The sequence below is a fragment of the Eleginops maclovinus genome, chromosome 12 (assembly GCF_036324505.1).
Source record: "Eleginops maclovinus isolate JMC-PN-2008 ecotype Puerto Natales chromosome 12, JC_Emac_rtc_rv5, whole genome shotgun sequence".
Taxonomy (NCBI): Eukaryota; Metazoa; Chordata; class Actinopteri; order Perciformes; family Eleginopidae; genus Eleginops; species Eleginops maclovinus.
This window is the reverse complement of record NC_086360.1, coordinates 13,158,768-13,182,226: the sequence shown is the minus strand read 5'-3', so window position 1 is coordinate 13,182,226 and position 23,459 is coordinate 13,158,768. Positions and strand designations below refer to the sequence as shown.

Below are 23,459 nucleotides of genomic sequence, written 5' to 3'. Positions count from 1 at the left end.
GATGTGTTCCATTTTTTGTGCACCCCATACTTTGGATCAATGTATTTTTCATACCTGGCTGTCTTTCTTACCTACCCAATCTACTCATACTTTTTCACCTCATTCAAAACCCCATTTCCTCTAGCCTGCCTGTGAACAGGGGATTCTATGGGCAGTGGTCTAAAGCTCTGTTACGTTAGGCAATATGGTATTTATGTGTGAATTGTAAAAGAAGTGTTCACTTTAAGTGTGGTCTGGTATTCTGGGTGTCGTGTTCACACTTATGTGTAAGGTCTGTTTCTGCTCTGTAACACCGGGAAATTGTCACACAGCAGAAACCTCTAAAGTCCCTGGAAATCCCCTGCTGTCATTTATCCACCTGTAAAATCATATATTTATTTTTGAAAAAACTATTTATTAATTGTCCAAAGAAACTAGTTCTACTGCAAAATACTTTTTACCAAATAAATAAGAGTTTTGACTTTGATGTCTATTAATTATCAGGGTTAATTATCAGAGGAACAGGGACCAACATGGTTAAACCAAACATGATATTACTACACACAATTCTTGAATGGATGCAAAACCACAATCACACTTTATGGTACTCCACTTGCATCACCGATTACAAAATTCCAATTAAAAATACAAATCCTTCTTTCATGTGGGACTGGCCACAACTACAGACACATAGCAGCGTGTTGCCCGTAAGCTACCCCTTCTCTCTCGGCATTCCTGTCATCTGTAAACCCTTCAGCACCAATCTGCGGACATTACCCAGACTGCCAAATATAAACACAAGCCTGCTGCGCTCGTATGAAAGCTGTCAGACAGCCTTTATGAGAGTCTGCTACTACCTTCATATTGAACACTTCCTCCAGACTTCATTATAATCAAAAACCCATGTGACAAAAGACAAGTCTCTTTTAATCTCAGTAATCAAAATGACATGCTCTTAAAACATCATGTTCACTGATGCACATTTTGATAATGTGACATGCAACACAGCAACAACCTACATTCTGTCCTTAACCAACAGGTCAGCTATCCCATACATGTAAAGCCACTTATACATGGCAGATATTCCGAATATGTGATAAGTACTTAAAGTACAGACTGATGGACATGAAGCAAGCAGTGAGAAATACAAACAGTAAACACAAATTAGATCGTACAATTTGTTTGTAATCACCCTCCAGAATAACACAAAAAGTATATTCAGCATTATCAGTTTCTCCGGTTTTACTATGTATATATGTCTTTGAGTTAAATGTTTATTTTTTATTGTATTCTATAAACTACAAACAACATTTCTCTGTGTTGGAATTCAACACTATGGCTGCCATACAAACAATTGGAGTGGTCTCTTAATATTTTCTGGAGCTTTATGTATTAAAATTAAGTTGCAGATAATACTGGCTCTACGATAATGTGAAAGGCGGCCTAAATGACCATGTATAAACATACTTTTTTATGCCGCAAACAATACTAAGCTATTTAAATGATAATTCGCAGCCAGTTTGCCATAATTAATAGGTGCCGCACAGTGATTTGACACATTCAGTAGGCTGCTCTGAAGTCCATCATCAACAGGTCTGCTCTGATGTAATTAAATGGTGGTCTCTCACTTCATTGCGCTCTCTGATGTTTTGCACAGTGGGGGCCTTTAGGAAATGAATGGCTGGGACTTTCTCAAGATGAACTAGTTCTGTGAATGTGTGTGTATGTTGGGAAAATCTTCCCAACTAAGCTTGATTATTTGTGTTTTCTGTTAGTTTGTGCACTTAACTAGACTGCCACACTGAATGTGGGTAACATTTCCTTCCTTTTCCTCACCTGAAGCTCAGTAGGGCTGACCTTGTGATTCTAATATACGTGTGTTATTGTGTGTATGTTTAAGTTCCACGCACCCGTAGCTAACATGTTGATGCCACAGCAAAAAATAACATCATTAGGCCTGATAATGTGTTTATTGTTCAAGTTAATGCTGTTCTAGGCAATTGCCCCCATGGGGGTGCTCTGTCTGGGTAGAGAAAGTCTGTGTCAGTCTGTGTGTGTCTTTGATTATTTTGCTGATTTGAGTTGTATGAATTAAATTTGCTAATATAGCTATAGTTTATTTGTTTTTATTTATTTATTATTTTCATGGTCTTAGCTGAGTGCACAAGGATACGAAGTGACTGGGGAGTGTGTTTGAGTCTAAATGTGTGCATGTGTGTAGTAATTCATAAGATGGCGTGGGTATGTAGAGAGATTCTGGGGGGTCCTTGTGTTTTTATTACCTGCTGGTGGCCTCCTGCCAGCAACCGGGTTGATTAACACTCCTTTCTCTGCTTAACACACATGCAAAAACACACTAATGCACAAATACACACACAAGCTTCTATTATTGAAAGAGTGCAGGAAGTGTAAGGGAATGGCATCTAAGGCTCTTAAAATGTTATCTATTAAAATCCCGAGGAGGAGGCACAGTACTCTTTATGTCGTTTCTTTGGTTGCTTTTCAATGAGAGCTTACTAGAGAGGAAATCCAGAAACCTCCACACACACTTCCACCTGCGCAACTGTGGTTCAGTGGTTGTAGGTAATTCATTATTGCAGTTTTGACGCATGATCTGGATCTGAAGCCTCCATTTCTGGATCCTAATGTTCTCAGATTGTCTGTTTGTCTACAGTGTTGAGCAAAAAACGTATTTTTTTAATGAAGATTTAAAACACACAAACCGTCACACTAACACAAGGAAGCTATTTGCTCTCCCACAAAAAGAGCGTAGTTCGGTAAAGACAGACTGCGTTTCGCTCCCTCCTGTTACCCATGTGGGGCAGCTGGTAACAAAAGAGCAACTGGAAGGCTTCTAAGTTTCCCTTAAGTCTTTTTGGGCTACATTTATTTAGTATTTCACAGGAGGCAGCATGAGATGGTTTGGCTAACAGCTTTTAGCCTTGTATTACACCCCATTGACATAGATGGAGGATGTGCCTTGCCTTCAGCAGCCAACAATTCTCCGCACAAGATCAATGTCTGGAGTATGATGAATCCCATGAGATTCATTAGAATGATACTACAGCATCTACAATCACATTAATAAGCAACTATTATAGCTTCACATTTGATTGTGACATAATATTAAAAATATATTTACTGAATTATTTCCATTTATTGGGCTCTGGTACAGATCACATCTTGTGTTCTTGCTCATTGAAACCACCATCCATCATTCACTGTGTTAGCTCCGTGAGAGGTAACCTCTCTGCCTCCTGCCACTTCCTGGTCATCAATCAGTCAATTACTGGAGACTTCCGGATTAAGGTTCAGGAGAAAAACTAATTTCAGTCCAGAGGTTTACTGTACCGTGAAGAGAGAAGACAAAGACAGCTTTTTGTTTACGATTTGTAGAAAAATTGAATGCACTGCGCAAGTGTAGCTCTGTCAAACTTCACTTTATGATAAAGGTGAGGGTGAGGGGAAATCCATTTTTGTATTTTTCTCTTCATTAAATATAGAGTGTGGTACAGAAAAAACAGGGTAAGGATAAGAGGAGTAGGCCATTGAATGAGAAAGGAGGGAGGAGAACGGATTGTGAGATCAAGGTCGTACCCAGGCTTTAGTATTGGTATTCTCCTCAGTGTTAAAGTGATTCTCCCTGTGAATAGTGTTTTCATTCCTCCCCTGAATGAGATTCACAGGAGCATAGAAAGAGCGAGAGAGAGAGAGTGTGAGAGAGAGAGAGAGAGAGAGAGGGTTTTTCGGTCGACAAGGCCCCCCCTTAGTCCCCCCCCTCGGACATACATAGCGAATGAAAATACAGAGTGGGATAAACAACTTTTATCAGACAGAATCAAATAAAATCGACTATTTTATTCAATTCTTCATCCCTGATGCATCCCTTACTCTATCTTCCCGGCAAAATCTCACCCCTGCAGCTTCAACTGTGGAAAAAACCAAGGGCTTTATGTAAATTAAATGCTTTATTCTTGATTAGATTACAGACGCAATAATTGTCTTGGATGATTTATGGGTGTAATTTGTTGCCACAAACTGCAGGAGAGAAAAACTCAGTTGCCATGGTTTGTGCAATAAAGACATTACATCAACAGAATTTAATGCATCTGTTATACAATTCACTTCAGCTGGTTTACATACATAACATAAGGAAATTTGATTGTTGAGGACATTCCGTTTTCTTGGAATTCAACGGTACATACTCTTCCTGGTGTTTTTCCCTGGAAACAGGCAGTCATCATGCTTACTGAGTGACAATAGGGAGTCAACACTTGGCATGTTGGCCTAAGTGCAACGAAAAATGATTTGAAGAGGAGAGTAAGGAAAGTAAAAGCATGCAGGTGGTTCTTTAACCAAACCTGTGGTGAATTGAGGAGCTTAATAGCTATTCCGATGTGATGGTAGTCATCGGACTCTAGGAGTTATGATGTTGGATCACTACCCTTGTAGGTGACATTTGTGAAATGAGGTACTTGCCAAACCAGCCAACCCATCTCCAGGTACTGCCGATACTTTTACAGTTGGCTAATCTCAAAAAGAGCTCACCCACTTCACTAAGACCCTGTCACACACAGAGATAGAGAGAGAGGGAGAGAGAGAGAGAGAGAGAGAGAGAGAGAGGCACAGAGATTTTCTCTGCCTGACATCGATCTATGACGCATATTACCACCATAATCCAATTAATTCTGTTTCGCTTGCAACACGGCTCACTTGAGTCATCAAAAATGCATATATAAATATATCTCTGACAGATTGCAATGGGTTGTGCAAAATGCACAAACAGCTTATTCAGGTGAACTTGAAATTGTTTGGCTAACTACTTTCTTTTTCTGCCTCCTCTCGCTTTCCCTCCTCGTGCTTCTGTGTTTCTTTGTTTCATACAAAGAATGCAGAAACCGCAGAGGAAAAGTAATTGAGGAGGCAGTCAGGTGAAAACAGATTTGTTTGAAAAAGTTTGTTTTTTCTGTCTATTTTTTCCTCCTGTCTTCCCCCCATATATTTCCTTCATCCCTCTCTATCTCCTCCCTCATCACTTCTTACTCTCTTTTTGCAGGCTGAGGTAAATCTTTAGCACCAGCAGAGGACCAGCAGCAGCAACAGCAGCAGCAGCAGCAGTGTTGGTGCGACCATGAGGTCAGAGGCCTTGTTACTCTACTTCACGCTACTGCAAATAGCCGGGGCGGGCTTCCCTGAAGACAGCGAGCCTATTAGCATCTCACACGGCAACTGTAAGTATATACACCTTCCTTTCTTTCTTGCACACTGTCCCTCCTCTCATTATGAGTCCTCCCTTAATCTCTCCCTGCACTCTGTTCCCTATCCTCTTTGTCTTCCCCTTTGCAAATCCCCCTTCTCAGTGTCTCTCTCTCGTTTTATCCGTTTGCTCTGCCACATCCCTCTCAACCCTTGCTTCCTCTGCAACCCCCACCTCCCTCTTTACTGAATGCACTTTGGAGGCATGGAGTGTAATTTGGCGCCCAAGGATAGGCCCTCTACACACTCTAAAATGAAGGACTTAAAGCAGCATTTGAAACGGAGCCCACCCTACATCAAAGGATAATCCGTTATTTTTCTGTTGGGCTTCTAATGCTGTGTGTGATAATGTAAATACTGTTGCAGGCTACAAAGACATGGTCATTGTTCCTCTCTGGTTGTATATTTGTGTCATCCTCCATCCTGCCCCGTCCTGCTCTCTTTGGACCTAAAGCTGCACCTTACACTGCTGGCCAGGAGAACAGAAAGAGAGGCCAGCCAGCCTCACATAGACCCGCTCCTCTATCAGAGTGTTTTTTTCAAACCAAGTGCTTTCATCTAGAGCCACTAGCAATAGCAAAATTGTATGGTACAGTGCAGCACAGTTTTAGTCTACAATTTATGGTCACAAGAGGAGCTCAAACAACAACTGTGGCGGCGTTTCAAGACACATGGGTTGACATTTGACCTAAAGTAATTGATAAAAAAAAATGCTTTATTACTACAATTACTGTTATAAATGTTACACCCACAGAGATTAATTTATGTCATCTCCTTTCAGACACAAAACAGTATCCGGCGTTTGTTGGCCACAAACCTGGCAGGAACAACACGCAGCGGCACAAACTGGATATCCAGCTCATCATGATCATGAACAGGACGTTATACATTGCTGCCAGGTACGTGATAAGAGCTTTTTGTTCAGATTTTTGTGTTTATCAAATAGAAAATTATGTTTCTATTTCACACATAGAAACAGAAAGTAAGAGAAGACAAATTTGACTACTTTTCTTTATGAAATATAAATGCCGGCTACTGTATATTAGGATGAATGAATGATGGATCATTTTTCATCTACTGTTGCCATTTTTAACTTGTTTTAACTTCATAATGGTTGAGTGCTATGAGATGCACAGCAATTAGGTTAGCATACTTAACTTTGGAGCCCTGTGGTGCTGTTCTCTTTCAAAGTTCTGGTCTCATGAGGGACTAATTCAGAGCAAAATGCTGAGACTTTAAAGCACTTTGCAGTCTGGACTTTTTCTTTCATTACCTCTTTGTAGTTTTCTATTTTGGGCCTGCCTTCTGCCAAAACCCCTTTTACCTTGTACTATGTCCCTGCAGACCTGTGGCGTGTTTTTTTTTTAACACCTAGGCAGACGTACACACTCACACAAACACAAACACACACACTTATACGGATAAAAACAACATCTGCAGAAAAGACGACTTCATGTTATCCATATTTATGCTCTAAATACAGCATTTAGACAACGTTATTGCTCATTTTATGTTGTCGATAAACAGTAATACAGGAATAATACTGGCATTTTTCCTCTTCATTTGTTGGCAGCCAAGTTGCCCTCGCAAATCGATTCTAAAAAAACAGTTTGGTCCTCTGCCTGTCTGTCTCTTTACCCACTTGTTTGTCATCTACCTTTATTGGTTTATGTCTATCCGTCAATGTGTTTTTCACCTGCATGTCTTTAATTTTGTGTGACTCATCTTTCAAAGACAATAAAGCTCAATCACACATTCAGGAGACATGGAGCAAACCAATATTGATTTTGTGTTCTCTCTTGTCATTATTATTTTATGTTCATGTTGCTTCACCTTATGCAGAGTGAGCAATCTGTTAACAAAGGTTCATGTCCAAAGTTTCAACAGGCAAGTTTACCTTCAATGTTCCAGCAGCATTGAAACTCCCTTAATAAAATGGATCCTTATGTGGTTATTCTGTGTAGTTCATGGCTAATTGAGTGGCAAGCTTGATTGGATACTGTTAAAAGCCACAATAGGGGTCTTCCTTTGTTTTCCTCCAAAGCATGTAAAATTAAGTGGCTGAGGGAGGTGGCTGCTTTAAGTGGCAGAGCTATTTAACATATCTGTGGTCATTAAGAGGAGGTGTGTGGAAAAGGAAACAGGCCGAAAGAGAGAGTGTGTGTGTGTGTGTGTGTGTGTGTGTGTGTGTGTGTGTGTGTGTGTGTGTGTGTGTGTGTGTGTTTGTGTGTGTTTGTCGAGGCGCCAAAGACTTTGGTCTGCCTGTCGCCCATGGGGTTTCAGGGGCCTGAGGGAAATGAGGCAGAGGGTTTATTGGACTTCTGTGTGAGTGTGTAAGTGTGAGTGAGGAGGAGGGTGTGTATAGCCCAGTTGAGTATGCTGACCAGTTGTTGCAGGGATTTCAAAGTAATTTCTAGTGTGTGATATGTGGCTGTAAGTGTGCATATGGTGGTAGTTTTGGGATAACATGTGTCAGTGTGCTTGTTGGCCTGGGCACTACAGCCTGTGATTGTGCCTGCAGTGAGTTGTGTGCGTATGTGCGTGTGTGTGCATGTGTGAGGTCACCTGGAGCATTAGTCCCACATATTTTCTTAAAGCGGACTGGAATTCTGACACATGGCCCGAGGTATTTGACCCCCTGAATAACTGGAATGGCTTCCTCAGATTAGACCGGGCCGGATGACCGCCATTGATCCTGACATAGAGAAGAATGTTTGAGTCGATAACATGGCCACACAAATGACGGCCAGTGCATAAAGATCCATGGTCACTAACAGGATATCAATAAAGACATGTTAAAAATGAATGACAATCAGTTCAAGGCAAAGAGCAGAGACTATCACCACTACAGAAATCAATGTGAAAGTGAGCCAATAGTCAACACAGCAAGTCATGAGTCATGAAACAACTAACAATGCGGCAGGCAAAAAAACTAGGCAACATCAATAGCTGCTTTCACGATGGTTGTCAAGTTAAATGACTTTTTTATTCTGAGGCCAGCATCAAACAGCCTTGCCATCATGCCTCTAGACCAGTGAGCCTCTCTTTTTGGTGTGCAGCAGCTTGCAGATGGCTACTGTGAACACAGTCCAAAGCTCAACACTGTTTCAGGCTGTTTTTTGAATGGCTGCTCAGTGTATTAAATCTCTTTGGCTCCTGTGTTGGTGCTGGCAATAGAATCAGAAGATTTTAAAGCTGTGAGATGCATACAAACATAGCAACTGAGGAAATTGTAAATAGCCAAAAGTGGCTTAATCCATAGAGGGAAAGAGGCATGTCATTAGCAACAGAGAAACTCAGCAACAGATGAAGTGATTGATAAATCATCCTCGAGTTTGAGCCTTGAATAAAATGCATTGGTTTAGCCGAATCAGACGCTCTTTTTGCTGTCCTTTTCAGGCATTATATGTGGGCAGTTATTGAAGAAAATGGTTAATAAGGTCAGGGCTTTTCCAATGTGTGTAAATTATTATTAGCCCTCAAACTCATAAACATTGAACGGTTATTATGAATTTAGTTCATGACTTTTTTGTCCCTTAATATTCTGAATCTTATTCCATGACTCAGTTTCCATCACGTGCGTTATCTAGAAGGGCAGTACACACTGATACAATACCAGACAGATGTCTCTTCATATGCAGGCCATCAAAAACCAAGTTTTGTTTTTCAATTTCAAGAAGACAGCCATTGGACTGAGTATAGTGTTCATTTCTTTAACTTTCATCAAATAGCTGCTCTTAAAAAATGAGGGACGCATAATAAGTCCCTCTTAAAGTCACTCTCTGTAATGATGCAGTTGCACACTGAGAAAATAGATGTGAATTACAGCAAGAGGGTTTTGTTTGTGAAGTTGTTGATGAGCGTGTGATTCAACCTTGTACCAAGTTGGCCTATGTGCAGCTGCAGTTTCACACATTTTTATGGTAGCAAGCAATCAGCTGTATATTATCAAGGATAAACTGAGACATGATGTATTAAAGAATGGGTAATGAACATAAAAAAACATCCCAGCCCATGGCTTTATGTGTCTGCTGTCATGTTTTGGTCTTTAGCAGCAGAGTCACGTTCAGTAAAAGCAATAAACAGTTTTTGATTCGGCTGTGAGAGATGGACACAGGAGGATTCCTATCGCAGCAGTCTATATTTCATGGTCAGGATACACTATGTACAGCATAACTCATCACAGGGTAGTGGGAGATTTATCCTTTTGATCACTAAAAATATCTGTGCCAGGGTGTGAACATGAATATGGGTGTGCAGGTGTACAGCTGTAGCCAGAGCAGGCCATGTCATGTAACGCTGTGTGTGTGTGTGTTTAATCAATAGATTGATTGATGCCACAAGCCATGTAGCTGTATTTCAGACTTTAACCCAACTTTAATCTTCATTCTAACATATGAAGCTCATAGCTGTCAGTACTAAAGATGCCAGCACTAACCCGTGTGTGTGTTCTTCTACCTTTGTGGAAACTATTTCTAGTTTCAGAGCAAGGCATTTTTTTTGTAAGAATTCCTTCATCTGAAAAGGTCAACATTTCAGCAGCATTTGTAATATAAAGAAAAACTAACTATATTGTGAGATCCATGTGTTCCAGCTTATGGCCTTTATCATGCTATCTAAACATAGCATTGTGAAGAACGGTTAAATAAGATGGGATTTGATGTTCTTTAACTAAAGTGTGTCTACTTATATAGTTTGAGACACTGTCTCTACCAGTTAGCCGAGCATGGCAGTTATCAAAGTTAATGTTGAAAAAGTGTTGAGTAGTCAGATGATGCGACAGGATCAAACAAGCCTACATCTTTGTCTGATTATCTAAACCATTAAATTTGGAAGTGAAGCCAAAAGTGAGCAATATCAAAATGTTGTAATACTGTCCTGTCATCTAAAAGAATAGTGTATGTGCACCTGGATTGCAACAGTTTAAAAGTGAGCAAGGAAGTAAGTAGGTTTGTAATCTATGATGGATGTTCAACGGTTTCAAACATAATTATTTGACTGCCTGACTTCTTTATCACCAAAGTCAATAAGTTCCAAGATTGCAGCAACCTAATGTTAAGTCATGGATAGAAATTATGAAAACTGCAGAAACCCAACTTTTTCTTTGTGAGGGTTAGGACATGAGGTGAAGAGAATAGAATAAGACAGACACTCCATACATAGTTATGTGTGTGTGTGTGTGTGTGTGTGTGTGTGTGTGTGTGTGTGTGTGTGTGTGTGTGTGTGTGTGTGTGTGTGTGTGTGTGTATGTGTGTGTGTGTGTGTGTGTGTGTGTGTGTGTGTGTGTGTGTGTGTGTGTGTGTGTGTGTGTGTGTGTGTGCGCGCACGTGTGTGAGTGTCTGTGCGTGTGAGAGAATTTGTCACTGTATAGCGAGCATGCCACTGGTCTCTCCACATGCAGGGCATAGTCACCATTCCTGGTCCTCAGTAGGCTTTCACCATGGTAACACCAACCATACTCTGTTTACACCCTCTGTGAGGCTGGGAAGCATGGGAACCAGAGAGGGTGTGTATGTGTGTGTGGGGGGGGGGCAGTGAGAAATGGAGGGCAGGGAAGCTGTTTTAGAGTGTACGGAACCCAAATTTGAGGTTGGCGTTAACACTCACACAGAGACACAAACAATAAACAAAGGCACACACATGCACACTCAAACATCGAGATTACGTTCTCTCGGGCGAGTCCTCTGCAACAGTCGTGCCTCTGTGGCCGCAGCTCTTCCCTGTCGGGTCTCTTTGGGTCTCGCAGGCGGAGGCCACTAGAGTCTCCATTATTGTAGCTGCACCAAATCCTGTTAAAACCCACTAATGACTGGGATTACACGGTTGCCTCCTCTCCCTCTCTGCGCAGCACCAGCGGCATCCAGCCACGTCCACACTCTGAAATAAAGTTTGTTGCTCCAGCTGTCATAATAACCTGAATTACAAATTGGAAGAAGTTTCCATTCAAAATGTGACTCTGAAGATTTGTAAAATACTACATTTTTCTGAAAATGTTCACATAATGGTTATCCACCTAAAATACACAGTGCCTGCCAATAGTAATGTATGTTCTCCCAGTTCATTCATTTATTTCATTTTTTCCCGTAATTTATACACTGGAGAGTAATTTTATACAGCTGTTATTCTACTTTATATATTGTTTACGCAATACAGGTGCACATATAACGCTTTGTAGCCCAATGTCAAAGCAATGCAAATTAAAATGTTAAGTTGTCAGTCAATTGAAAATCTGTTCTAAATATCGAGATATTTGGATATAGTGAGGGTACGGTGGGAATCTATCACTTCTGGTTACTATGTATTAAAATGTAGAAATATTACTTAAGGGCATGCTCTCTTAGTTTGTGTGCACGTCATTCATTTATTGGCACAATTTAAGTTATTGGAAAGTACATTACTAACATTAGAGTGAAAATTACTTATCCCCTTACTTACTGGGATCTTTTGCAAAAAGCTAAAAGATTTAAAGCATATTTTGAGACTACTGGATATATTTCAATCAATAAATGTAAAATTAACCACATCTTTATGCCGTTAGTTTGCATGGCTGCCTAACTGCGTTAAGTGTGCAGGCTCAAAACTTTCGCCTCACCCTACTGACCCAGCCACACACATGCATACACTCATATGCACACACTCACAAGAGGGGATGTGCAGAGAATGTAGAAAACCATAATGAGAATCTCAACCTTCGAAAAGAACAACCTGCCTCAACCTGGGGGTGAGTGAACCCTGGCTTGTTGTATTTCATGCCATCACATCAGCGAGGGCCTCTCCGTGCCCTTAGCCTATTCAGAACCTCAGCAACTCGCCTCACTGCCCTGAGGTGCCTGCTGGAGTCCCCGATTCACTCCCATCCACTTTGTTAAGGGGATTTGAACCAGGGGATGCAAAGACAATGTACAATGGACCCTCCTCCCTCACCAATGATCCAGTTATGAAGAGAGAAGAAAAATGAGAGAAGAGGGTGATGTGACAGAAAAGGGGTGGGAGGTGGAGAGGAGGTCGGACGTGCAGGCATTTAGTTTGTGGAAAGAGGGGTGGTGGCAAAAGGTGCGGGGCGCATGCTAATCGGGTTCCGCTCTTTTCTGCTAAAGGAGTGCAACATAGTTTGACAAAGGGCCTGCAGATGGACACAGCTGGCCCTCAGTTACCCCAGAAGAAATGCGCTGTTATGAAAACGACATTCTTCCCCACAAAGCCTCTGTGTTCTCATGGTTACGTAGGGCTCCATGTCGGACGGAGACCCCTGTTTGCCACACTATCTCACACTCTTGCCCATGCTCACTTGGTCTACTGTCTTATCTTGATCATTCAGCTCTTTCTGTGTCTGTTGTCATCCTTTTACAGTGACTCCACATTTGTGTCTAAGAAGATATTCGCATACCTTCCATCCTACTCACACATTTCTGTCACTGAATTTCGGGAAATTCAAAGCCCCCGACAAGTGATTCACATTGAAAACTAATGTTCTGCACTTGTTGGTTGTCAAAGGCTTTTGTTATTTCGTTTTCCTAACTGTCAAACAGTGTTTTATAATTCATAGCACAGCCACAAAACAGTAGACCCTTATTCTTTGTGTAAAAGCTGATTGAGTCATAGGTTACACTTGAGGGTGAGAAAAACATGGGAATGCGAACGACATGCAGCAAAACATCTTGGTTTGATTTCCGTAAAGAACGTCTCTTGTTCACAGTAGCGAAGGACAGACCTGTTTCCACTAGACAAATTCAGTCTGCACTGTAAATTTCTGAGTCTGAGATCCATTTAAACCGATTAGATTTGGGTCATGTGGTTGGCAGAGATCTGAGGTTTTTTGTCTCCCCAGGGGAGTGCTGGAGATTTGTAGAGGTGCAGGGGAAGAGATCTAATGTCCCTCGCAAATTAACGTCCATAAATCTGCTTAAAAGTCAAAGAAAGGGACATCCTTATCACCGTTTAGCTTTTCTGAGAATCATAACATCTTTAGGCCTTCTTCAGTATCAAAGTAATCCAGTGATGGTTGTTTTACCATCCATAGGTTCAAAAAACCCTGGCAGAGAGTCATCATGAAGTTTAAATTGTCTCAAGGCTGCAGACAGTCTGAAATATGGTGGGGAAAGTGGTTCAACACTCAAAAGAAAATATGAAAGTAAGAAATGCATTAGATAAAGGAATTTACACTTATGGTACAAAGGAAAATTGTAAGTTAAGTTAGAGTAAAAGTATTTTTGCATTTTTTGCTATGATTTATAAAAAAACATAGGAATTCACCTGATCTCAAATGATCAGAACACTTCATTTTCATAAATTAAGTAAAATATTAATTTGCACATCTGTAATAAAAATGAATGTTTCTACAGAAAACAAATAATCTTATTTGCTCTGAACTGCATTCAGGTTGCAACTTTTAGCTACAGTCTTGCTCCAACAGAAGGGCAGCGTGAACTCGGCCAGTTGTTAGTCTGAACTATTCTTAGTGGGCATGAACTGTCTTGAAATCTGACCTCGGCTTAAGGCCTCTAGGTCAGTAGGCTGTCAGTCTGCTTTAGGCTTTGAACAGTCATAACAAGAAAATGTCAGATACTTTTAAAGATACTGGTATACTATTCATAATCATATATTTTTAAACAAAATTCCAACAAAAAAGGTATCCTGTTGCAGCTTCTCTGTGAGGATTGTAGATTGAATATTATTATTATAATATTATTTTTGATTTATTGTTTAACCATTTGGTATTTATAATGTTAAAAACATTATAAAGACCAAATGGTTAAACAATAAATCAAAAATAATCATCAGCAGATTAATCAGTAAACAAAATGGTTGTTGTTTTCAGCAATGGTGTTGATATCCAATAACTCCAATTATTATTATTATTTTATTATATACATTTTTTTAATGGAAATTCTTTGAGTAAGTATGTCACATGTCAGATTATACTTCATGACAATAATTTAACTTTGCCAGAAATGTAATTCAATCCATTGTTGGCTGTGATGTGTCTTGTATTTCAAGCAGATTAGCAACTCTGCAAGGTGATTTCCATAGGTCAATAGATAAACGGAAACCAGTGGCTGTCTGGAAGGTAGAAAATCGATTTTAAAATGTCAGGTTTGCTTTTGAAAATTGTCTGCAATGATGTTAACTTAATTGGAGTTGTAGTTAATGGTTTACAACATACAATGCCACCTTTGTAGACTCTTGAATACCCTTCCTTTGCTCACTCACTATCTTTTTTCACTGTGAAGTTATATAGATGTGAGTCACACACCAGAAGGGAGTAAGTATGTGGTAATATGAGTTCAGGTGCAGTGGTGAAGAGGGGAAAGGGTCCATGTGTGTGTTTGTGTGAGCATGTTGGAGTAAAAGGAGGAGGGGGGTCTCCTTGCACATGTCTGTGTTTAGAGAGCTGGTGTTGACACAGACACAGCCACTCCATTGTCCTTCTCCATCTCTAGTCAGGATGTTTGAGGGACGCCTCATCGCTTGGCTCCCTCTAATCTCAGCTGGAACCCAAAGGCGTGCGGCTGGAAGCCCTCAGCCCTCGAGGTCACTGTCGGCACTGTGACAATGAGAGGAGAGGAGAGGAGAGGAGAGGAGAGGAGAGGCACAAGAAAGGGGAAGGTTACTGTCGAAAATTATGGCGCAGTCAATTACAGATTACTCATGAGCTGCTTCAAAATTGCAGGCTGTAAAATAACCCAAGGGATTACACTAAAGCCGCAAAGTAATCCTCTGATTTAATAGCGTGTGATTAAGTTTTGTCTTTTTAATATAAAGTTCGAATTTTAATAATAAGATATAACTGAAGTTCGATTAGCGAGTTTGAGAACTTTAGGAGACATAGCTGAAGTCTAAATCATCCATCACCCCTATCCGACATCACCTTTCTTTTCCATTTAAAATGTTTCTTCCTCACTGTCTTATCTTGGTTCATTTTTAGATTTTATCTTTGACAAATTACAGCTGTAATTTAAATAATCCAATGTACTGTTTCGTCACACGATACTGTATGCATCCTGTTACCCTGGCAACAAGGTGAACAAAAACAGTAAAACACAAAGGGGCCCTTCAGGAACCCCAGAAATTCAATCCACATCAATCTGCCCGAGAAATGAAATGGTACTGGTACCAGAGAGCCTAAATAAAAAACATTTTGGCCTGAATCTTTTGTATTTTAGTCACAGCAGACTGCACAGTGACAGTCAGCATCTGGCATTTGGGCATGGCATGCGTCTCAGTGACCCAAAGGTGACCTCCTTTTCTTTTCTCCTTTCATGGCTAAATATTACATGAAACAGTGTTTAATTTTAATGGGTTTAAAGAAAATGATTTTTTCAAAGCATGTTATGTTAAGGCAAAAACTGCTTTTTTAAAGGAGTCACAATCCTGTGCTCTGTAATAACAAATGGATATTTTCATTTATGAATTAAGTTGATAGGTTGCTTTTGTTATACTCTGAGTAGATGATTCCAATATTGAATGTATGGTCATCTACATATATGTTTTAAATATTCATATTAGTTACATATGGTATTTTGTACTTCATCATTTTCATACTTACTTGTCAGTGTAGAAATTAAAAGGAAGGAGCAATGAAGAAAAACAAAGTAAACATTGTACTGAGATTTAGCCTGTGGCCTTACCGGAGAAGCATCTCTGTTTTCTTAATCTCAACTGCTCTCAAAGATTAATTATTCAATGTAAGCGTTGTGGCTGATAATGTACAGTAGACTGTGTTTTATCTTCGAGGAGATGGCGTTGGCCCCCAGGAAAGCGATATAAGTGGATTCATTTCAAGATGCCTGTTCCTCCAAAGACTTTATTAGATTTAGTTAATGAGAGAGCAAGGCAGGCAGACTGGCTGGGCGCAGGTTGGGGAGCTGGAACGTAATTAAGCCTTGAGTCTGACGATGCCACTGTTACAGACTTTGATTAAAAACGCGTTCAACAGCTAATCTCCAACAAATTAAAGCAGTTACATCATTTGGCATGGTCACCTTTGTTTCTCAAACGAGGTAAATCCCCCTTTCTTACTGTATTTTCCGCTGACACCTTCTGCCCCACAACAGCACCCTCCCTCTCCCTGTCTGCACCCTAATTCTCCACAGTAAGTAGGTGTAGCTTCACGCCGGGTCCAGCCGGTCCGTCTGTCTGAGATGTAGTTAACCCTTGTGGGCTTTATGTCTTCCATATGCCCTGCTGGGGCCTATATGGCAGAACGCTGTAATACAGGAGAAGTCTGTATGTTTCCAGGCCAGCACACACAAGTCTTCTTGTCTGAGCTATAATGAGTGTTAGTATAGATTTCCTGTGGCTCTAACACTAGGCTTAATTGACCTGAACAGCTCTGAGTGACTTGGCACCTCCCGTCTCAACCTTCCCCTCCTCCCCAGCCCCCCTCAAGACCTTTCTCTGGGACAAAGAGGCTTTTGTCCTGGGGCCTGCGCCACAACGCTCTAAACCTTTGTTGACTGTTTCTGTCTGACAGAGCAAATAGCTCTGGCCTCCTTTTGTTTATTGTCATTTTTTGAAGTTTGAACAAAGTTTATACAAAGCCCCTATTTCTGATGTTGTCCGCTGCCTGCAGGGGGAAAACATGGAAGAAGAAAAATGGGTTTATTGTTTGTTGAATTTTTTGACTGTCTGCTGCTGTCTGACTCTTATCTTTTCATCTCTCTCCCTCCTTCTCTTGCCCTCCCTCACTCACTCGCAGGGATCACATATACACGGTGGACACAGACACTGCCAACAGTGATGAGATCTTTTTCAGCAAGGTGAGTGAGACGTCTGTCTCTTTGAGGAAGTGTTGTTCTCAGTGTGTCGTGGTTGACAACGTAACCCTAATAACCTGGATCTGGAGCGCCACACTGTTTTTGTTTGCACGTGGGTGTATATGTGTGCCTGCCAGAAGACTTACTCACCCACTCACCGGTGCCATGCTGGCCATTCTGACCCTGATAAGAAGATTATTCAATCAATCAGCTCACAAACCTCCTGCGTCATCCACGCTCTTCATTGGGACAGTGGAAGATCTGATGGGCGTGTAACGGAAGCTGAAAGGAAGTGAGGGAGGAGGGGAGGAACATGAGGTTGAAAAGGACAAAAAAGGGCAGGATGAGATTAATTGCAGTAGGGCGAGAAAGACAAGATGGATGCAGAGAGGAAGTAGATCCCATTGTATATATTCAGATTATTCATAAAGCGCTTCATATTTACATAGACCCTCGAATGTAATAACCCCCTATCCATTCCATCCCAAACACTCCTCACTGCCATCATTTGCCTTTAAAATAATGTATGCAAACAGGATTCAAACAAGGCCATTTTCTTGTATACAGCAACCCGCTATCCCTCCACCTCATTCACTTCAATGTCAAAGCCCGCCGAGTGGGTCTTAATGAGAGCAGGCTGCACATGAAAGGCCAATAGGAAACGTGCAGATTGATTGATGACCGAGGGTCTTTAATCAGTGGCCGAGCCCCCAACATGTTGTACAACAGTGGCGGGTAGGCAGCGGTCTGAACCATCAGATCAGAGCTGCCCCTCAGGCAGCACTGAGGGGGAGTGGGAAGTAGTGAATGTATGTGGTTGTATATGAGATATAACTTAGCATTGAATGATAGGTGTGTGTGACAGGGAAAGAGTTTTTGTTTGTTTGTGTGTTTGTAGTTAACCGGCAGGTAATTGCTAGAGCTGACCTACAAACCAAGGCAGTGTGTGTGTGTGTGTGTGTGTGTGTGTGTGTGTACAAGGATAGACAGCCTATCAATCAACAGAAATGAGCTCTGAGGCGGGATCTGTCCTTCTGATCCGGGGTCAGTATTGTATTTCTTCTGACCTGGCAGAGAATTAGAAGTTCAAGGAGGTAAACTGATCTCCAATCAGCGCTTAGAATAAAGTTCACCCAAGAGCAGGTGGCTCATTAGGGAAATCAATGATGGAAAATCTCAGATGATGATTATTGATCACAGTATAGATTGGTTATTGAGCTCTGTAATGTATTTTTTCTCTTGTTTGCCCTCTCCTTCTTTTGTACTCTCCTTTCCTTATATCTTTGTTTTTTCTAGAAAATGACATGGAAGTCCAGACAGGCTGATGTGGACACTTGCAGAATGAAAGGGAAACACAAGGTAAAGAAAAAACACGCATTGTCAAACACACAGACATTGAAACCTATGTGCTTTCACCCTTCAACTTCAGTTATAGAACAATTGTCACCCTCTTTGTCTCCACACACTTCCTCACACAATATATGATGCACACTGTAACAGATGTTATTTCTCTCAGTCCCTCTGTTTCTTTCTTTATCTCACACACACACACACACACACACACACACGCTCAGACACATTAACAGTCACAGAGAGCCTGCAGGTGCAATGACGCTATTCATGCAGTTCATATAACTAAGTATATCAGTGAGAATCTTCACATCATTGCAGTTTAATTGTTTTCCGTCTAGAGTTACTGTACCTTGTAACAAAGCTGAGAAAATCAACTAATGTGTGGACGTCTTTTCTCCTCCCTCTCTCTCCTGGCCTGCGCTCCCTGAAGGACGAGTGTCACAATTTCATTAAAGTCCTCCTGCAGCAAAATGAGGACACCTTGTTTGTTTGTGGAACTAATGCTTTCAACCCATCCTGCCGAACCTACAAGGTAAGAATGAACATGCATTTACACACAAACACCACACTTGCACACAAACACACATACATAGATGTGAATAGCTGTTTGGTGCTTTTCCCCCTTTTCTGACCTCAACGATGGCATTTGTAATCAATACTTCTCTCACACTTCTCCTTCTCTTTTTATTTTCTCTAACTTCAAACGCTTAGGGGTCACACTCAGGGATATTTTCCACATGCAACCCTTACCACGCCGGAGTTACAGGGGGTGGTTGAGCTATGAAGTGATGGACATAGATGGATGACTTTAACAACTCAGCAGGCCCTCCTCCTATGTCTTTATCTCCAGGTGTACTTTGACACGCTCGATTTAAAAGCGGAGAATCTACCTTCTTGCATACACACACACACTCGCTCACACACACACACACACACACACACACACACACACACACACACACACACACACACACACACACACACACACCCACACACACACACACACACACACACACACACACACACACATACACACACACACACACACACACACACACACACACACACACACACACACACACACACACACACACACACACACACACACACACACACACACACACACACTGTGAAGGCAAAGTCCAGAAACCTGACTCAACCTTCCTCTGTAAACAGACATTTGCCTGGACGTATTCATGAAGGCATGTCTTCAAGAAAAGCAAAAACAGCTTTTCGAGAAGAGTTTTAATGACCTCCGTTCAAGAAAAGAGAGCAGCTAGATGTCAAAATTATCTTAGAAAAAATAGAGGTGGAAAGAAAAAATAGACCTGGAAAGAATAAGAAGGATAGGCATTCAGGAACGTGGGTAAAAAACATTAAACAAAACATTATAAATATTTTAAGGCAAACAGGCAAACACAAGGACAAACATAAAAGCAGTCCGGCTGTCTTCCAACAGCTTCTGAAAATATCCATTTTACTTCCTTTAATGTTTGTTTGATGAGGACAAACACAATATACATTGAGAACTGCACTGCAATTATCCAATGCAATGAACCATTGTACATTCATGGCAATAAATTCCAATGTCCATTCCTAGAATGATCTTCTTAAAAAACAAATCAAAACATGTTGACAGAATATAACGTTATTACATTTAGTTTTGATCTTCTTGGCCTAGTTAACATACAGACACATGAACAATCACCATCCCTCCATTCCCAATGACAACATGATTGTTTGGACATTACATGTGTTTTAAATGTACTGTTTTCCTATGGCTTGAAAAATGGTCATCGTTTCCTTGGCAGCGATTTTCTAAGTTTGAATACCTCTGCAAGCTACAGGAGGTGGATTGACCTGGTGACAGGACAGAAAAACATACCACTGGAAAGAAATAGCTTTGTTTAATTGTTAACTACCTACATTTTACCAGACTTAAAGGCACATACAGTATATGCTTGAAATATGTTCAAATCTAACCAAAGTGAAGGAACATTTGGTTTTATCATCATTGTCACTTCATTCAAGTATCCGGAGTGGTACAATTGTAGAGTAGCTGTGAGCTGTCTTTCAGAGCAATCAGATATGAACATCGTTCAGGCATGAAAGAAGATTAGACAGACAATAAAAGACAATAGGAAAGACAGGAGGACCATTACTCAGCGGAGATGTCCTGAAGGATGTTACTGTTGTTTTGAGAGGATGTGATGTAATGGTCACAGCGCAATGAGATGTTATCTAGGTGGCTGTGGGGAAAACTCTTCTGCTTGGGTTCACTAGCTCTGTTTACCAGAGAAACAAGACACCTCTGCTCCGTTGCCTTTGTGATTCGGCATGCTAAGCACACAGAGTGGACATCATTCAATTCACTGGCTTTTCCTGCAGGGAAAGTGGATTTTTTGTCTGAGCATTTATCAGGCGTGGTTAGCTCTAACAACCCCTCCAGTTATGGCTTCAAGGTTTGTGTTTTAGCTGTTACTGAGATGTTACTGCTGCGAGTGAGGTTGAGATAGGGAAGTGTTGTAAAACACAGTGAGGCTTGATAAAATGGTCATGCAAACACACATTTTATGGCCTGTGAAAACATAAAATCAATGCATACTGTTCACACAATGGTTAATGTTTAAATAAAAGATTTAGACCATTTATGGAAAGTGACACATCTGTCCATATTAGTTTGAGAAAATTAAGCTGTTTTATTCAACAACAAAAAATTATTCATGAGAGGCCTGTTTCAAATATTGCATATTTTATTGAGACAATTTTGCTTGCAACTGCTCTTTCCATTAAGAAATAGTACCACTTAATATACTGTGAAGGTTGAATAAAATTGCCATTTAAGTCTGGAAATAATGCCATGCCTAATTTAAGACTAATTATGATTACTTTAAAATTAGATGTTTATGGCATTCAAAATGTTATAATGTAAAAATTACCTCTGATTACTTGCACACAAACTCCCAAATGCACATAATAAATGCCTGGGCGCATATGTAGGTAAGAAAAAACAGAAGTATGTTTGCACCCATACGAACACTGACAACTGTGCAAACAAGCAGAGATACAACACACACATTTTACAAAATCATCACAGAGACACATTCTACTGCGGGCAAGCTGGCAGGCTCTCTGGGCAGATACCAGGACTTTGATGGCGTACTGGGCTCATCCACTCTGCCTGGTCAAAAGTGTGTGTGTGTGTGTGTGTGTGTGTGTGTGTGTGTGTGTGTGTGTGTGTGTGTGTGTGTGTGTGTGTGTGTATGTATGTTTTTGTGTATGTGTTTGTTTGTGGTTAAATCCACCTTGGCCACAGTTTGCCTCTCCATCTCCCTGGTGTGACAGCGCTGAAAAGAGCTTCTGTTTCGGGGCCAGCCTCATCCCACATTAATCAACAACACTGCAAGGGCGAGTAGGAGGGAAGGAGGGGGAGACAGAGGGGGCAGCTACACCACACGATGTCCTCTGATCTAACACCTTTCCTGCCTGGTTACCTTTTTATTTTTACAAACCTACCAATATTCTTTTTCCATAGCTGTTGTTATTTGCTCCTCACTTTCTGTTGCTACTATAAACACAAACACACACATGCATACACAGAAAAACACGGGCAGACACCTTGGCAGCAATGCCACAGTCCTCTCCCTGGGCACCACAGAGCACCAAACTATTCCGCTATTCATCCTCCCTCCCTCCCTACTGCCCTCATCCCTTTCTCCTCCTCTCCTGCCAGCCTTAATTCCTCCCCCCCCTCTATTGCTCCCACCACTTCACCATCTTCCCCTCTGTTGCTTTCTCCCTCTGTCACTCCCTTGCTGTGTCGTAATAATAAACACCCCATCCAGCTGGGCTGATTGGAGTCAGTTTCATCGCTGTTGCCGGGCGAAGCGGGGGGAATCTGTGGGGAATCTGTGGGGAGGTTGGAGGCAGTGGATCCCAGGTGATACATCATCTACTTGATACAAGTGGACCTATTTGTACTAGGAAATTCCATCTGTGCATTTGAAATATGATTGATGCACACTGAGGGGTTTAGGGTAATCACCAGGGGGACAGCAACACATGCCGTTCTTTACTACAGCTATTTCAGAAGATGTATATACTGTTACAAAGAATGACAATAACATAAAGTTTAAAAGATAATTCATTGGTTAATCCATTTATTTTCATTCTTGTACAATTTGTTTTCTCCAATATAGTTCCAAAAAATCCAATAATTTGGAAGTTAAGGGTCAAATAAATGTTGTACGTAAAATAACGTATTTCTTTTTACAGCTGCAAAGACTTCACTTCATTGCTCCCGTGAAAAAGTAGTCAGGAAATGGTTCATCTTCCAAAGAATTGGGCCGAGTATTAATCTCCTAGGGAGATGTGCACTCGTTTGGTTTTCACATCCACTCTTGGCCCAGGTGTGAACTTGTGTAGTTGACCTTTATCGAGGGAAAAAGTTGTGCAGGTGGAAATATGGGTTGCATATAAAGAAATGGGTGGGGATTCAACTGAGCCAACTGTAGAATACAAACCTGAAATCTATCATAGTACCATGATTTATTTTTTTAAATCAAGATTTTCTTTGATCCTGTAATATGATTTACCTGTCAGTGGCTGCCCTTTCTGACACAAACAATTGTTACAAAATCATCAATAACAATATGTCTTTGGATGCATTTTGCATTTTATCATCCTTACCCATGAGAATAACAAGGAAACAGATTCAAGCAAACAAGTAAAAAGTGGGACACGGGCTCAGTCAACGCTTAATTTTTCCGGAGTATGTTTTCACAAAAACTTCAGCAATGATAAATAAGGCCCCAAAAAAGAGTCCTCATAGAAACAACAAAAGCAGAACGTGTCCCTCACCCCAAGTGCCGAAGCCGATGCTGAACCAATTACTACTCTCCTGATGGGCATGTTTTGGAACTACATTATGTTTGTCTAATTAATTAGCATATAGCCTATGGAAAACACTATTGAGCTGTTGTAGTAATTAATTCATCTAGATACACAGCACCCCGAGCCAAGGTTACGGTACATTTGTCTGCTAAGCTACAATAGATCCCTGCAGAATAGTGTGTTTTAAAGGCAGTACTGATGAAGTGTAACAGCACTACAGTT

The 23,459-nt window shown here is 40.9% G+C and overlaps 1 protein-coding gene across 2 annotated transcripts in view; it reads left to right on the top strand.

The window, feature by feature from the left end:
- Positions 1-23,459, top strand: part of sema6a (sema domain, transmembrane domain (TM), and cytoplasmic domain, (semaphorin) 6A) — a 98,008-nt gene that overhangs the window by 35,161 nt on the left and 39,388 nt on the right. For both annotated transcript variants that reach the window (XM_063897543.1, XM_063897542.1), the window contains exons 2-6: positions 5,036-5,210; positions 6,017-6,134; positions 16,934-16,994; positions 18,288-18,350; positions 18,775-18,876. In XM_063897543.1, coding sequence (XP_063753613.1) covers positions 5,111-5,210; positions 6,017-6,134; positions 16,934-16,994; positions 18,288-18,350; positions 18,775-18,876 — 444 coding nt within the window. In that variant the 5' untranslated portion in view covers positions 5,036-5,110. The remainder of the gene's footprint in view (positions 1-5,035; positions 5,211-6,016; positions 6,135-16,933; positions 16,995-18,287; positions 18,351-18,774; positions 18,877-23,459) is intronic.